At 37.5% G+C, this 17,006-nt stretch overlaps 1 protein-coding gene across 3 annotated transcripts in view; it reads left to right on the forward strand.

Moving 5' to 3' along the window:
- Window positions 1-17,006, forward strand: part of TRIO (trio Rho guanine nucleotide exchange factor) — a 230,644-nt gene that overhangs the window by 61,738 nt on the left and 151,900 nt on the right. For all 3 annotated transcript variants that reach the window (XM_065752445.1, XM_065752448.1, XM_065752446.1), the window contains exons 3-6: window positions 5,022-5,136; window positions 7,198-7,390; window positions 8,019-8,531; window positions 11,005-11,127. In XM_065752445.1, coding sequence (XP_065608517.1) covers window positions 5,022-5,136; window positions 7,198-7,390; window positions 8,019-8,531; window positions 11,005-11,127 — 944 coding nt within the window. The remainder of the gene's footprint in view (window positions 1-5,021; window positions 5,137-7,197; window positions 7,391-8,018; window positions 8,532-11,004; window positions 11,128-17,006) is intronic.

Consider the following 17,006-nt stretch of genomic DNA (forward strand, 5'->3'; position numbering starts at 1 on the left):
TTTCAGTGTGTATTCTGTGAAACACGCATATCTTCATGATGAAATGTGTTAGCATCTGATTTAATCTATGGCTTGCATACATTTTGAAAGTTAGTAGTTTACCTAACGAGAAGTAGCAGAGGATTTAACAGTGGGTAACATGCTCTATAACTCAATAATTTTACTTAACGGAATGATGACTATTCAAGGTGCTTTTTCTTGTGAAGTGCATTTTGGGACTGACTTTCTGAAGTAAGTACTTCCAAACCTGTTGGGATGAGTCAGCATCGTTCTCTTTGCCATAATCTTAGTGTCAGACGAGCTGCATATTTGAAAGTTGGTGGTTATTTTTGTTGTTTGTGTTTGTGTGTTGGAATTAAATACAGAATTTTGATCCCTCGTTGCTCTTTTGTTTTGACCTTGCTTTATGGCACTTCATGAAAAATGTAATCTGTTTCCATTCCCAGACCTCTACATTTCCAGATCATCCAGAGCTTAGTTTAGACCCCATAGGAGGAGGCTGAAAGATGATAGGCTTTCTCTAATGTGTGCTTTTAACCATTTGGCCTTCTCAAAAGGCACTTTACAGGGAGCTAAATGTAAGCTGAAGATGAGTTTAAGTGGAGATGATGGATTATGAACCAGGGGAGATGAGGTGCAGGCAGGCAGAAATGGTTGCCAATGTGCCTGTGTGAAGGTAGTTAACTTCTGACAGAAGAGCTGACCGGGCAGCTGTGGGCAATGAGCTTGGCTGGAGGCAGTCTTCCAAAATCCATACTATTTCATATTTCCATTGCAAATGGGTCTGAAATGAAATGAGATACATTAGTAATACAAACAGTTTAAAAAAACAACCCTCCCCCAAAACCAAACCAAACTACCACCACCACTAGGACTGAAGCATTTTGGAACAAGATGTGTCAAGCCTTATATCTTGGGAATATATAGATATGTGAGACCATTGGACAACTGGCTTACAGAGGCTTTCAGTGTGTGTGCTTTGTTTCATTCAGAAGCACAACTTCTGCTTTAGTACTTGATATTAATATTTATAGGTACAGTGAGTAGTTAAAGTTTGTAGAGTAGGAAGGAACTTCTTGCAGATATCTTTACTAAAACTATCTAAAGATAACTGTAAATTATCTTACTAAAACCTGTAATATCTCTATTAAAGCTAAGGTCACAAGCGTCACTATCATTTTATTGTCTATTTTTTTCTCCAGTTTTATATTGGAGCTGCAGTAGAGCTGTTGCAGTGTGTTCAGAGGAGATTCTCAGTACGTTCTTAACTAGAAATAAACTATGACTATCAGTAGTGCATAGAAATGTCTCTGTCTTTAGATCAGAAAAGTCACACAGTAAGCACTGTTTGAAAAAAAAATAATTGATGGAATATTTGAGATCTTTGGTTCATGTCTCCTGTCTTTCTTAGCTGAGTCCTGCCTTCTGTAATATAAATGACTAAATGTGAACTGTTGAGAAGTAAATTCGTCTTTGTGTCTTAGAACACTAAGGACACTGATTTTTACACAGTTCTGACTTTCTTGAGCACCAGCTTATCTTGAAATAAGACATCTGAATCTGAAGTCATTGCTGAAGGAGTTGCTGGAAGTTCTGAATTCACCAGGCTTTTTGGATTCCGCTGCAGTCTTTATACCTAAACATTACTCCTCATTCAAGCACTGGACTGTTTCAGTGATCGCTGTTTACTAACTCATTCTTGAAATAATGGTCTGATCCAATCAGAAATCTTGGTGTGTTAAGATTTAAGGTACTTGATATCAAACATCTTCTGAGGTAGCACTTTCACTCTGACTGTAGTGCATTGCAATTAAACAGTATATGAGCTTCTCTTATTGTCTTCAGTTGGTGCTTCTCCAATCAGTTTTAGGCTGAATTAGACTGATTATAATATTGCTGCATTTTCAGACTTTCCACTTGTTTCCATGTGTATACATTTTACATGTCTGCTCAACATTTCTTTTTCTTTGCACAGTCGGATCACTTTAGAAAAGCATTTCATTCACTGCTTTTGCTCTGCCACGAACCACAGTAGGTCTGATGTGATTCTTTCTTGGGTTTCTCCTCCACTGTCACAATCCAGTCTAGTCTCTTTTACCAAACTGTTAGATGTATTTTTGTAAAAAAAAAAAAAAAAAAAAAGAGTGGGTTTTTCATAGTTTATGACTTCTACGTATCTGAATATGTCTTTAAATAGAAGAGAATTCAGCTACCTTGTGCCTGTTATCTGTGACACAGAGCAGTGCAGTGTTGTTTTGTTTTAGAGAAATACAAACCAAATGCTGTACAGTGGGCAAATGAGATCTATGGTGCACTTACTCGTCTGTACTTTTTAAAATCTGTGGGCTCTGTGCTCACTGAAAATAAATTTTTCCTCAAATCCAGTCATGAGCCTCCCCATTGCAGCTTTGTGCTATTCCTTCTGCCATCAGTGGCCAGAGCAATGAGATGGACACCTCTCTCTCCGTAAATACTTTATACTTAACTTTGCCTAAGTATTTTGAGACTAAGTGAAAAAGCATTTTCAGAAAAAAAAAAAAACGAAAAAAACTGCATTTCTCAGCCTGATTGATTGTGGTGCCATTTGGAGACCATTGACAAGACTGCTGTTAGTGATGTAAACTGGACAGAAGTGATTCATGTTAGCTGACTCATGTGAGTTGATCAGCTACTCATATGACATATCTTTGCATAAACAAAGAGAATATCTCAGTACCATGGAGGTTTTGTATAAAAGAAAAGGGGTAGAAATGGAAGTCTGACTGATGAAAGCAGTAGCTTAAGGTGTTTTTGTAAAACCAAGACTAAAAGAGAGTTAACTTGAACAAAGGCTATTGTGAGTCAGGAAATTCCCACCTGGTGCATAATGCATTGTTACTTTTAGCATTCCAGTTTGTGTATGACACAGGAGCATCAGGAAGAAAGGAAATTAGAGTAATTTATTGGAAAAGGCCTAAGTTTGGCTTTCCAGGCATGAAGCTGATAAAAGCTTTAGCAGAAGAAAAAAAAAAGTTATATTATAAGGCCCTGGGAACTTTTTTTGCTTAAAAGTTGAGAACATTAGTATCTGGTTTACCACTAAATAGTGAAACTAATTTTGCCAAAAATCAAGTCTGTACTCATTTCTTCATTAGCTGTCTAGACCTGAAATCTGTGTGACTAATTCTGTCTCCTACATATGAAAATTTCAGGATGTGATTTATCAGGAGTTTATGCACTATTATTTAAAAATGATTTTCCTTTGTGGTGTATGTGGAGCTGGGAGCCAAGTCAGATAGCATCCAAAATAACCTGAAAAGACTATGTATTTCTTTCCTCTTTCGTGTTGGAAAATAACATGATAAAGTAGTTGATCTATAGGAAAGGCTTGAACGGCAGTCTGAGACATCTGTATACAACTAGGAATTCATTTAAAATACTTGTAGAATGTTAAGACGATTCACTGTAACCTCTTCACTGTTGGCTTCTGTTTCTGAATTTCCAACTTGAGCAACCAAGTACTTGAAAGTCAGATCAGTAATAGTTTCTAGTTGAAACCTAAATTTTTTAGATACATAGTTGAGATATGTAGCTGCAGCAGTGATTTGGTTAAGATCAGTAGCTTTGAGGTCCACTGGCCATTGTGGAGCTGAGCAGAGACTTGGGCTGTTGGACTGCTGGTCTGATCCTTTGTACTTCCTTTCTGCTATGGCTTCTGGCCTATCTTCATCCCATCTCTTGCTCTGCAGAAATCCTCAGAATTCTCTGAAACAAAATCCCATTAAGGCCAAACTTACCTCTCTCCAGTAGAAGAGTTCAGTTGTTTTTGCTCTCTTATCCCATTTAAGAGGGTCATAGAAAACAAGAAGATGAATTTCCTTTTGTTTAGGTTTCTGGCATTGTAGCTTGGCAGAAATCTGAAGCGACTTTTCTGAGTTTCAGTTAGTGACTCGTGGGGAATGTGCCCAGTGCAGGCGCTCTGGAGGCCTGGGCTTCAGGTCTGCAGCAGTCATGCACAAAGCTGCACTGGAATAGCAGTGGATGTCCGAGTGACTGGTTCTGTTCTTTTGCTCTTGGCCTGCCTTTTTAAGGAGTTCTTTAAGACTCCATTAACAACCTGCTTTTACAATGAGGAGCTTACTAAATGAGAAATCACTTGGGACACAGCATGGTGTTTCTCTATGTTTCTGTGGGGCAGGAGAAGATAGCCCATGCACATCTGTGGTTGAGACCGTATACATGAAATTCGGTTTGTGAGAGTGTCATAGAGAGGGGCTACTGACTTAAATGTAACACTGAGTCATAGTAACATTGTGTTTTCACAGGCAAGGCATTTGATATAAAATTGCATTTTCATTCTGACTGCAGTAGATGTGTACAGTCAAAGTCAGATTTTCTGGCCTTTTGTATTGGGCAGATTCAGAATTTCCTTGTTTTCATTGCTAACAAAATGAAAAACTATAAAATAGCCATTCAGAATCTGCACATCAGAATGGTAAAAATACAAACAAGATCCTTTAATAGTACTCATATACTCATCTAGTGTATTTGATACCTAAACTTGATACTAGTTAATTAAATTAACATTATATTCTAAATGCTTGCTGATAAAGTAGTGTAACTCTACAATTAAACTTAATCCATATAACTGCTGATTGAAAAGTTAAATATATAATAAAGCACCATTGCTGGAGATATTAGACTGCCCATCAATTCAAACCCGGTTGCTCTTGTAATATGTACATGTAATGCCATAGCTCTTCTTTGTTTCAGTTTTGTTGTTGTTTTTTTAATCATATTTTTTGACAGATACTTCCTCACTGTAGGAACTGGGACAGTGTGCTCACTGATATTCACAACATGGAATCTAAAGCCAGTCTCTAAATGACCATGTTGGCAATTGAAATATTTTTGAAGTGGATATGTGCTCAGTAGTGTAGGAATTAGATTTTCTAAAAGCATTTTGAAGGCTAGTTTTGCAAACCAGAATGATGTTACGCTATGTTCTTTTTGGTTTTTTTTTAACATGTTTTATTTTTCAGGTGGCAGAGATAAGCGTGGAGGCCCCATTCTAACATTTCCAGCACGTAGTAATCATGACAGAATACGGCAAGAAGACCTTAGGAGACTAATTTCATACCTAGCTTGTATTCCAAGGTAAATGCTGGTTTATTGATAGACTCTTAAAATAGAAGCTTGTTTAAGGATTTTGTATCTCTGAAAGCATGGCAAAGGTTTGATAAAGAAAACGGCTTTATTAAAAGCTTGATTCATTCTCATGCAAGTCATGTGTTTGGGACTGGTCTTACAACTCTATAACTGAGAAGTCCTAATTGGTGCAAATAGCCCCACACAGTTCATCTGACACTTAATTACTGCAGTACAGTTACTGTACATATCTGAAAGTTTTTGGCAACAGATCAAAACACCTAAGGTAATATTCCACCTTAAATTTACATTAATTTAACAATTTATCTGATTTTAAAATGTTGCTAAATTTAGGTCATCTCCATTGAGTGGACAAAGTATTAATGTAGTTCAGGTTTACCAAACAGATTATCTTCTCTGACCAAAACCTCCAGAAAAAAGTTTTGTGATCCCTAGCCAAAATAAATTCATCTTTTGTCAAATGACAAGGGCTATGTGATTGAGACTGGGGGGCACATCTGCATCACGTGATGAGGGGCTGCTTTGCGCAGCCTTATGGATGACCAGGTGCGTGCCTCGTGAATCAGTGGCAAGTACTTTTCCTCACAAATTTTGTGTGGCTTGTGAGGTAGGGAAGAGATGGGCTCAGCTGCACTCATCAAATAATGTGAAGCCTTTCAGTAGTAGGTGTGTCTTATCTTCAAAACAATATTTGTTTCTGTCCTTTTAATTTTGTGGTGCTTTTAAAAAATATATATTCACTGTGATCAGAAAAAAATTGAGGTTATTATCTACATGTATTCTTCTGTTACCATTGCTATTTTTGGGTAGCTGGGAGAGTCAACAATTATCTTGATAAACTCCTTATTAAGCTGTTTTTTTTTTTTTAAGCCATCATTAAAACAACTCCTCTTCTAAGGAAATTGGATTCCTACTCCTTTTAGAAGCACTTCAGCTCTCCAGAGTCAGTCATAACTCATCTGTCTCATAGTATGACCAATGAAACTGTGTAAAGGATGCCAATGAAGTGTTCTTACTTCCTGAACACTCTTAAAAGTCTCACCACACAAATTCCAGAATTGCCCTTACGTTAGTCACATCCCTGCAAGTGACTCATGTACTCACACAGTGGACACTTGGTCCCTTTTGATAGTCTGTTGGTTATGACTCGATTTTGAAATACCTTCTCTTTTCACATTAGCCTATTCCTGTAGTATGTTCTCCTGGAATAAAATCAAGATTTCTGGTATTGGTGGTGATTGCTGCTGTTGATCAGCAGTATGAAATGCACAAAAGATGAAAAGAAATGAAATTCGCTATTCCCAGAAGAGTTGGCAGATCTCATACTCAAATTTCCTGGCAACTTTTGGACAGCAGAAGTTGAGCTCATTTGCTCAAATTTGGTAGAAACCGGTTGATATGGTTTTCTTCATAACCATGAAATACTTTTTTATCCATTATCTATCCAGAAATTGATCTTGTTACAGAAGTGATTGTCAGTAAGGGTTTTTGTCTGCAGACTCAACACTTTTTAACTCTCAGATAATATGGGATATCTAAAACAGTTTACCAAACATTGCAGAAGTGGTAGGAGGTAAGAACAGCTTACCAACTTCTGTCTTTTAAAAGTTCCCTTCAGTGATTAGAAAAACATGGATGTTATTATCAGTGAAGTATGTGTTCTACAGAGTCATTTGTAAATGAATTCCATATTGGTGCTTCTTTAAATGGTGACTTCAGTGTATGTGCTGGGTGAAAGAAATGCAAGACCAGAAGAATCATGCGTATACAGACAAGGAAAATGAAAGAGGACATAAAGGCAGATTATCAAATAAGCAGTAAGTTTAGAATATCTCCCAGCAGGAGTTTGGCAGTGGAGTGAAAACAGGCTTCCAGAGAAGTTTTGCACTACCTTGCTGAGAGTTGCTGTATGCATGAGATAGTCAACAGCGAGGCCCTAGGGATTGTTCATTAGGTTAGCACGCTTTAATTAGGGAGTGTGTTGCTGTAGAAGTGCCGTCTGTGTTTGAATTTGTAACGCTTGATAACCTCTTCTCCTTTCTTCTGCAGTGAGGAAGTATGTAAAAGAGGATTCACCGTCATTGTAGATATGCGTGGGTCAAAATGGGACTCTATAAAGCCTCTGCTGAAGATTTTACAGGAATCCTTCCCGTGTTGTATTCATGTTGCACTGATAATCAAGCCAGACAATTTCTGGCAGAAACAGAGGACTAACTTTGGCAGCTCTAAGTTTGAGTTTGAGGTAATTTCCCCTATAGTATATGAATTCATAATTATTTCATGGTTTAAGTGTACTCACTACTGATTGACGTCTTGAGCATTCTCAGATAAATAATGTTCTGGATAAGAGAAAAGGTAGATGAGGCCAGTTGTTCTAGAGGGAATGTAGTTTATTTTATATATTTAAACTAGATGTGCACGCCATCATATATACTTTCTCTGAGCATGAGGAAGATGGAGTTTGGGTTTTATCCCCAAAGGTAAAGCATTAGATTTCATCTATATTTTCTGCATTATGGTAATTGTTCTATCTTGAACGTTTGATATAGAGGAAAGCAGTCAAGAACATAAATCTTGCCATTATCCTGCTGCTGCTTTACAATATGCAAGTCAAACATTAATCAGAATAGTAGCTAGACATGTGATTTCTTCAGTGTGGTGAGATAAAGAAACACCATTTCTCTCACGGGGGGGAAATACCGGCAAGTCAGGAGGCTGATCAGAATTGACATTGGAGAAGAAATCTTTAAAAAGGACACAGACTTCATGAGCAAAATGATCAACGTGTAAACAGAACTAAAAAACGGAGTGAAATTCGAATTTGTTTCAGTAACAGCATTTTTAAATTTTTGTCTTTTATTTCCTTTTAGACAAATATGGTGTCTCTGGAAGGCCTTACCAAAGTAGTTGATCCTTCTCAGCTAACCCCAGAATTTGATGGCTGTTTGGAGTACAACCATGAGGAGTGGATAGAAATCAGAGTTGCCTTTGAGGACTATATTAGCAATGCAACCCATATGCTGTCCAGACTGGAGGAACTGCAAGATATATTGTCAAAAAAGGAAATGCCTCAGGACCTGGAAGGTGCTCGCAATATGATAGAGGAACATTCGCAATTAAAAAAGAAAGTCATTAAGGCCCCTATTGAGGACCTTGATGTGGAAGGACAAAAGTTGCTCCAGCGAATACAGAGCAGCGATAGCTTTCCCAAGAAGAACTCTGGGTCAGGGAATGCAGACTTACAGAACCTTTTACCCAAAGTATCCACCATGCTGGACAGGCTGCACTCAACACGGCAGCATCTGCATCAGATGTGGCATGTGCGGAAATTGAAATTGGACCAATGTTTTCAGCTCAGGCTGTTTGAGCAGGATGCTGAAAAGGTAAGAGGGAGGGGAAGGTAAGCGGGCACTGTCATTGAAAGGAGCAGTGATTGACTGACTCAAAAGGAGCAACAGGGATAATTACAGATAACTTTTGTATTTAGAGTTATTCACTAGTCCTTTAATGAGAAATAAAATGGCATTTTTTTATTGATAGTCATTCTTAGTCTCTTAAGGTAGAGGGGATGGAGTAGGAGTTCTGAGCTGTGAAGAGCACAGGTAACTTTCACTAAAGAAAAATTTAAGCGGTGGTTACTTTAAAACTTTTGCTTTGGTACACTTTTTCTCCAGCCAGATGCTTTTGCAGGTATCAAATAAAGGTGAATGCTTCATACTTTATAAATACAGATGATTAAAGATTGTGCCAGTCTCTTTTTGAGTGACCCTTGGGACCTGAGTGACAGGTAGTCAACAAAGTCTGAAGAGGCTGATGTGGGAATCTGCTTCATTGATTCCAGATTTAAGATGCCAGGCTGAAAAATGATTTATCTTTTTTGACGGTGTGTATGTAATTAACAGAGGACTGACTGATTTCAGAGTGTTTTGAGTCAACCAGTCCTATTGCGTAGTGAAGCCCTCAATTGTCATGGAATTTGAAGAACCACTATAGCAGGCAGTGCACCATTAGATGTGCTCAAATAAGATCTGTCTTCTTATGGAATGGTTTTGTGATCACTTGTTAACTTGCTGCTGTGGAACAAATAGCTTTGAGGAAAGAAAGGGAGGTTTTCTCTGGGAGAAGAAATAACAGACTATGCAGTCAAGCGGTGAGTATGGTCTTTGTCAGATTCCTTAAAATATTTGACAGTGGAATGTCTGAGCTGGGTGAGACCAAAGGTCTGTTAAGCTAGTATTCTTCTCTCCAGTTGTGGTCATTAGCAGTTGCCTGGGGAAGAGTAAACACAGAGCAAGCAGATAGAATACTTCTCCTGCCTTGCTCTTCCTCTGTTTTCTTCCCCTGTGCTTTCCTGTTCCCTGATTAGGGAGTTTCTGCTCAGGGACTTCCATAACAAGACTTCAAATGTTTTCTATTGTGTTTAAAACAGAAACTTCTGTACTGTGTAAAACAAGTGTTTACTGAATGGATGTAGCTGAAAATAGTAGGGGCATGTGTAAGGAGTTGAGAAAAATCCCACCAAGTGAATGCAGAGGCACAAAGTTAGAAAAGAATAAGCCAATGCTGTTCTTTCAGGCCCCAAATGCTTTTTAGCAACTGTTCAGTGATTTATTTATGGCATGAACAAAATATGTTTTGATGATGCTCAAGTGGTTTTGGAAAAAATGTTCTTCATTTACTCATCTAGAAGTTGCATACCTAAATTGGGCTTTAAGAAACTGCTTGTCATATCCTTGAGCTGGGGGAGTTGATATCTGTCCTTCCATGTGATTGCAAAAGCTAATATCTGTGTTTTCTAGGTTCCTGATTCCAAGAATAATTCTACATTAGATTCATGCATCCATCTTTTGAAATAGAGGGGAATGTTAGGCACCTCAGTAGGAAGTTGACGACAGCTGGAGTGCTTGATACTTCACCAGTAGAGTAAAATTCAAAAGATTATTTCTGTGGTATCCTAGCCCACTTCTTTGTTCAGACTCATGTCTCAGTATACTTCTAGACTTTGGTAGCTGATAATATTACTCTTCATACTGTTCTGAATAATTTAACGGGTGTTTACGTGAGTACTTAACTACTCATTGCCACCATTTCTTTCAGAACAATCTTTTTCATCTAAGCCAGAGAGTTGTAGAGAGGTCTTACGAGCTGAAATATAGCAAGGATTTCAAGACCTGTGTGTGTTAAACCTCACCTTTTGCTATGCTGCTTGATCTGTGAAAACTTTCAGTGCCACTGTTAACGTAACTATGAACTTCTAGTGATGGCCATTGCTAGATAAGATCTTTCCTTAATTTTGTTTGAATATTAAAATGCTTTTAAAATAGACATATTTCAGGTTTCTCAGTAGTTTTTTTCTGGAAGAAAGGTAATCTGTAACATAGCTCTTTTTTTTTTTATTTGCTGTGCAGTACATATTTTATTCTCCAATCTGTCATAAAGTTACAAGCTAAAAATATCAATCTTGCTAAAGGACCTGATCAGCAAGAACAAATTTATAATCAAATTCCATGAGATGACATTTTCATTCTAAATTACTGAACTGCTGACATAATGAAATGCTGACACTAAAGACCTGTATAAGCTTGGTAACATAGGGCTGTCTTCCAAGTGTGTTTGTTTACAGTGACTTCCTGCTAATGAAAGGTTCAACAGCCTCTGCTGTTGGTCCAAGAAGTCAGATTTCAGAACTCATTTGGATAAAACATACATCAACTTACAGGAGAAATAGTATTAATTTTAATGGCCTTAGATTCTTTCTGTTGTCTTTTTTCACTGAGTTCTCACATTATTTGCATATAATTTAATTTGTTCCATAACAAATGAGTGATCTTTTTTTTCTGTAATATTTTCTTGTAGATGTTTGACTGGATCACACACAACAAAGGTCTGTTTCTGAACAGCTACACGGAGATAGGAACCAGTCATCCCCACGCTATGGAACTTCAGACACAGCACAATCACTTTGCCATGAACTGTATGGTAAGAACAGTCCTCACTTCACAGCACTGACACATCTATTTGCTCTTTGAGGCAGAACTCAGAAATCATACAAACAAATCATCGCTTCTGTTACAACTAGTACAAAGCTTAATTTGAGTGGTGAAGTCATGTGATACAAGAAGAAGATAACGGATAGCTAAGTACAGAAGTACTGTGATCAAGCAATTAAATTCTTTGGACTATTGGCAATATTCAGTGCTAACCTGGAATTTCTGAAATATGTGAATCCAAACTTAGAGAACCTGGGATATGTGCTTGAGTGTGTTGCATCTCTGGGAATTGTATGCGATATGATTTATAAACAAACAAAAACCACCACCACTAACAAAAGAAAAATATCTCAGTATCTTCTGAAAAGATTGCATCTTAGATGCAGCAAGCTCTGAGAAGTGATCAATAGTCGACCCCAGTGTAGTAGTTTTCCTTTTTTTTTTTTTTTTTGAACATACACTTCTCATTTCTGATACAGTGGACAGGAGCTAAAACGAATGTTTTTCTTGTCAACTATGGTCTTGAGAAGAGTCACCAGTAGGCTACAATTAATAATTAAATTTGTAATTGGCAGTGTGTGAAAGCTGTTTAATATCAGTTTCATGAATGCCCTGTTTGGAAATGGGGACCAAGTTTTCAAGCATACTTTGGTTCTTTTTCACAAGGAGGGATGGAGGTTTATAACTAACTTGGGGAGTCTTGGCCTAAATCCAGTTCCTTGCTTTCAGAGACTGGAAGAAGAACATTACCATGCTTGCTAGAAGTTAACATCTCTGGCAGTTTAAGGATGGGAATTGAATTAAAATAGGGCTGAAATAATGAACTCTGGTAAGAGGGCGTTTGCAGGACAGGACTAGTAAGTGTGGAAAGAAAGCATGGCAAAGTACACTACACCAATTTGTCTTTCTAAAATTATAAAAGGGATAGTAAGGCAATTCTTGTGTCTGGTATTGCCAGATGGGAGTGGAGGAGTACGTTTTCTTCTGCGACTCAAGTGTGTTTGTGAAAGTTGAAAAAAATAAAACCAATGAAATTTTGAAAAGAATAAAGCAAATGTTGTAATGAAGTTATAAAGTTTAACATCATAGATGGAAGTAATTTTGACCTTTAGGTCTGGAAGGCACAGGTCCCCTCAGTGGGCACAGAGAATCAGTCCTGCGTGAAGTAACAAATGCTTGTTGCTCTGCACATGAAGTGCAGAAACTCAGAGAAGGACCATAGGTGTAATTGACATGAGATAACTTTTGGAACTTTTTAATTTTGGTTAGCTTTCCATGCTGTTCTTGGTCTTGTACTCTAAAGGTTAAAGTTATTCAGTCTGTCTGACTATTATTTACTGTTGACCCTTCAAACTCAGAAGCTTTTTTCTCCTCCTTTGCCTTTTTGTTTTATTTTCAACCTCCCTGCCAGGAAACACTTGAGCAGTGGATGTACCATAATCCCTTCCAGTCTTAGACTTTTTATGCTGCACTCTGTTTTGGCTGTATTGTTAGTTACACAAGAGTTTTTTTCACTTTGCTTAATGATTTCTTGAAGTATGTGAGGAACAGCTTAAATCTGGGGCAAATAACTCAAAAACTAAGAGGGGAAAAACAAACAAACATAAAGAGTTGTGCTTTTTCAAAGCTTTTCTGTAGTGTAGCTTCTATGAAATGGTCCTTTCCCAAAGAATGGGAAAATTAGGAGTTTCTTGTTTTGATTTGATCAGCATTACATTTTTGGAATTCTAGTTGGTTAAATGACAAAAACTGTACTTGTATGGTAGGGGGATCAACTATACTGAATGTACCATAAAAAAATGAGGAAAACTGATTGAAATTCAGCAGGTCTTATTTTTCATTTGTTTATTACTGGAAAAATGTCAGGCAATTTTAACTCGTCCAAGTATGTTGAGCTTCTCCCTGACCAAGCGCTTACCAAGTTGCTGGTTTTTTCAGTTGATTTATGATTTCTTACACGAATGTTCTACCACTAGAGATGGCATTTAACTTTTAACCCATCTACAGCAATGCAAATTTATTCAGTTGTGTGGCGTAGAGGAGGGAGCTATGACAATTACCTACTATGATATCCTGGAGATTTTGAATGCTTTTCCTTGTTACTCTATTTGGACTCGAATAGGTCTTACTTTCCAAGCAGTTTCTTTAGGCTCACTTCAGGCAGGGGAGGTCTGTTCAAAGGGTAAATGCTGCCCAAGCAGCTAAATACAACCTCTTGCACTTACTCACAGCTTAACCCTGATAATTGATATTGCAGCTGCTTTTCTTAACACACTGTGATTGCCACAGGGCACAAGGTCCCTTCGCAGCAGGTGCTACCCTCCATCAATAGCTGGCCCTCCTATCTTCCCTTCCTCCCTGAGCAGTAGCTTGGCTTTCCAAAGGGCACAGGAGGGCAGGTTCTGCAGCTGCTCCTACTGAGCTTGGGTGAGATGCCAAAAATTTAATCTGATCTTCCAGTTTGAAATGAACCACCTGGTTGTAAGCTATCGTGAAAACTACTTAGTTCCTGTCATCAGTAAGAGTTTGTTACATCAAGGGCAAAGAGGATTTACTGAATATTTCCTTTTTCCTTTTAACGGCTTTCTGCCATTTTTAGAATCGTTTTTTCAGTACTGCAGCACAAAGTGGTTGAAAGTTTAAGCCAAATATGATAAAATAAAAAGGTGAAGAATACACTGGGGGAGGAAATAGAATTGCCCTTTCAGCAGCATCTTGTGTATTAAGTATGTGATAGTCTGATGTGGTTGCCCTTCAAGATACTAAAAGTAACTGTATGGAAGTCTTAAGCTTAATACAGTCTGATTCTGCTTGAAGTGAAACTGTCCCAGAGAAAATCTGGATAGATGCAGTGATGTGCATCAAAGGTGAAAATGCTCTTTGTTACCATTTATTAACACACATATGTTGATGTGGCTAGGAATGCTCTCTGAAATACAGTTCATGTGTTTAATGTAGCCTGCCATTACTGAAATCAAGCACAAATAATTGGCAAGTCCTTTTCTTTACAGAGCAAGTAACTCCTATCTTCCCTGACTGTGGGGAAGAACAGTATCTTGGTGATTTTCTCCTCTAAAGATGAAACTACCGTTGTCATGTCCTGAGATTTATGTGAACTAAGCAATACTCTGTTTTAGCTTCACGTTCCTCTTTGGATGACTAAACCAGTGCTTCACTTCTCAAAACAAGTTTTTAGGACCTTTTAAGGTAAAAGCTTGCAAATAACGTTTCATAGGAGTTGTAAATACAAAAAATATCTCTCTAGTTTTTAGACTGCAAAAATAAAGTAGCCATGATTGTACTATCAGTCTTGCATGGAAGAGTCAGAGGAGCTGATACTGTGTCTGTCCTCTTTTTTTTTTCCTTCTATTTTCTTCAAGTCCTCTGGGATATAAGGGGTGCTAAAGCAGTTAAGAAATACGTGTGAGGAGTAGGATGTAGTACCTATTTCAATATTTTCTTCTACTTTTCTTGCAAGATGAAATGGCCTTGCTTTCATTAAAACTCAACTATGCCCCTTACTTAGTATGTAGGTGAGAGTCAAAATGATTGGAAAACAGGTTAGTCAAAAAAAGTGCTTTCCATAGAGGAAGTTGACTGCCTACTGTTTAAAGGGTGTATTATGATTACTTCTTGTTTCAGCATGCTGATAGGGACCATCAGTAGAAACTGTGTTTATTAGCTATAATCCATAAAATCCTGTTACTATGTCAGTTGTAAGCATGTTTCTAAGTTGATTCATACTGTTCACAGAACAAGCTGTTGGAATATATTAGACCATTTTTATCAAGATAGCAATCAATTTATTTCACTAAAAAAGAAATTGCTAGAGATGAACATAGGTGGGAGTTTAGGGAACCTAAAATAGAAGTATGAACACAGTACTTGAATCTCACTGGGATTACAGAGTTAAAAGTTGCAAGGATGACGTGCCTGGCTTGGCTTGCTCAAATCCAGCCACAGGGACTGGTACAAAGGAAAACATTAAGAAGGTCAGGTGAGGTAAAACTGGCTTAGCTGACAGTGTGACTCTTTCTTCTACTTTGTACTATGGACAGTTTTCACTATGGATGATTTTTGTATTTTGAATGCATTTTGTAAATACATAAGAGTTGTCATTTGGGATAGACTCAAGCTCAGTATTCCATATTCACCTGAGTTCTCTGAGACCTCAGGAAATGAGACCAAATCCATAGGTTGTGAATTGTGCGTTCTGTCTCAGATCACCAAGGAGTGCAGATTTTCACAAAGGTCTTTGTTCAGAATGGTATTGTAAGCTAGCTCTTCCGTCCTATTTGTTCTCTTTTAAGTAACAGATATAACCCTGCTCTGTCAGGGCTTTCAGTAAAAATACACAGATAGAACTTTAACAATAAAATCTATCACTTGTCCAACCAATCTAGCATCCTTAATAGAAAAGGTAAAACTTTCAAAATGGGAATGGAGCAGAAGAACAGATGTTATGTATTCAGTGACATTTTTAGTAGATCTGAATAATTTTAAATTTAAGCAAACCATGTTTTTGTAGTTCTCCATTCAAGGAATGTGCAATTGTGGATACTGATCAGACTAGAAGGATGTTTTGAGTTCACATCTATAACGTATATTTTCTGGTGCTAGAACAGTTAATGCTTGGACAAAAGCTTGCAGGCCATGGACCTCAGAAGGGACTGAAAAGGCAAGCTGAGTTCAGACTACTTCTAGCTTCTGAGGAGCACTCTAAAATATTAAAAAAAAAAACCAAAAAAAAAACCCAACAACAAAAAGAACATGGAATAAGCTATATGTACAACATTTAAGAAGGAAGAAGTGAATAAAAAATTGTAAAAAGCAGTCAAGTAGAAAGAAGTTGATACAGTAACAACTATTTTCACATCAGTAGATCATGAACAGTGAAAAACAGTGGTGTTACTGCACGGGAACAGACCTTATTTGACTCTTGATAACTATCGTGGATGTTGAATGTAAGATTTGTAAAGAAATTCCCTTTTTTTTTTTTTTAAGTTGGTCCTCCTAGAAAACTAGGTTTGGTTTAGGTCACCATACTCAATGTCATGATGAGGAATGTTAAGTGAAAATGTCACAGCTGCAATGGCACGATGAACACATGGGTGCTTACAATGAGAAAGTGAAAGTAAATGAAAAGCAAGGGAGGAAGACTTGGTAGTGAGGGTGCTGGACTAAAAAGCCTTGCACTAAGTTTTTCCAGGTCTGCTATGAAAAGTGTAGGAGAGTGAGGGAAAAAAAAATTGAAGTAAGTTGAGTAGAGTGAAATTATATTTAACTCATTACAGTACTGATAGCAGTAGTTAAATAGTTAACTGAGAATATTCTGAGAATTTGTGTAGCTGAAGGATAGGTTAACTCCTTCCTTAACAGTGTTTTGTACAATGCTGATTTTATTTTTGTTCAGGGGAAGAGACCACGTGACACCTTTGGTTGTTCTGCAGCCCCCTTTACTACTGCTGTAAGAGAGACAATATGAGAGGGGTTTTAAATCATTTAGATCATTAAAGCAGCTGTTACTTCATACATTAATACTATACCTTACTTTAGTTGTCCCTTCTTTGGTGAAGTGGCAGACAAGTTGAAAAGTCTATTGCTTGAATACTGCTTAAGTATTTTCATCACAGACAATTAGTTTATGACTCACTACAGTATATTTTGAAGGTGTCATTCAGTATGCTTATGCATACCAAACATGGAGTGCTAAATCATCTGTGTCAGAAAACTCCTGTTTGGAATTTTAGAGCTAAACAAACATTTTGTAAATGGGTCTGGGAAAATCAGAAAATAGAATAGAGCCTTCAGGGCATCTTCTGGCTGTATTTTGTATTAAGTATAATAAAAGTTAAGTCAAGCTGACAG

This window comes from Cyrtonyx montezumae, unplaced genomic scaffold (assembly GCF_038088225.1).
Source record: "Cyrtonyx montezumae isolate F1298 unplaced genomic scaffold, pur_monq_1.0 scaffold_8, whole genome shotgun sequence".
Taxonomy (NCBI): Eukaryota; Metazoa; Chordata; class Aves; order Galliformes; family Odontophoridae; genus Cyrtonyx; species Cyrtonyx montezumae.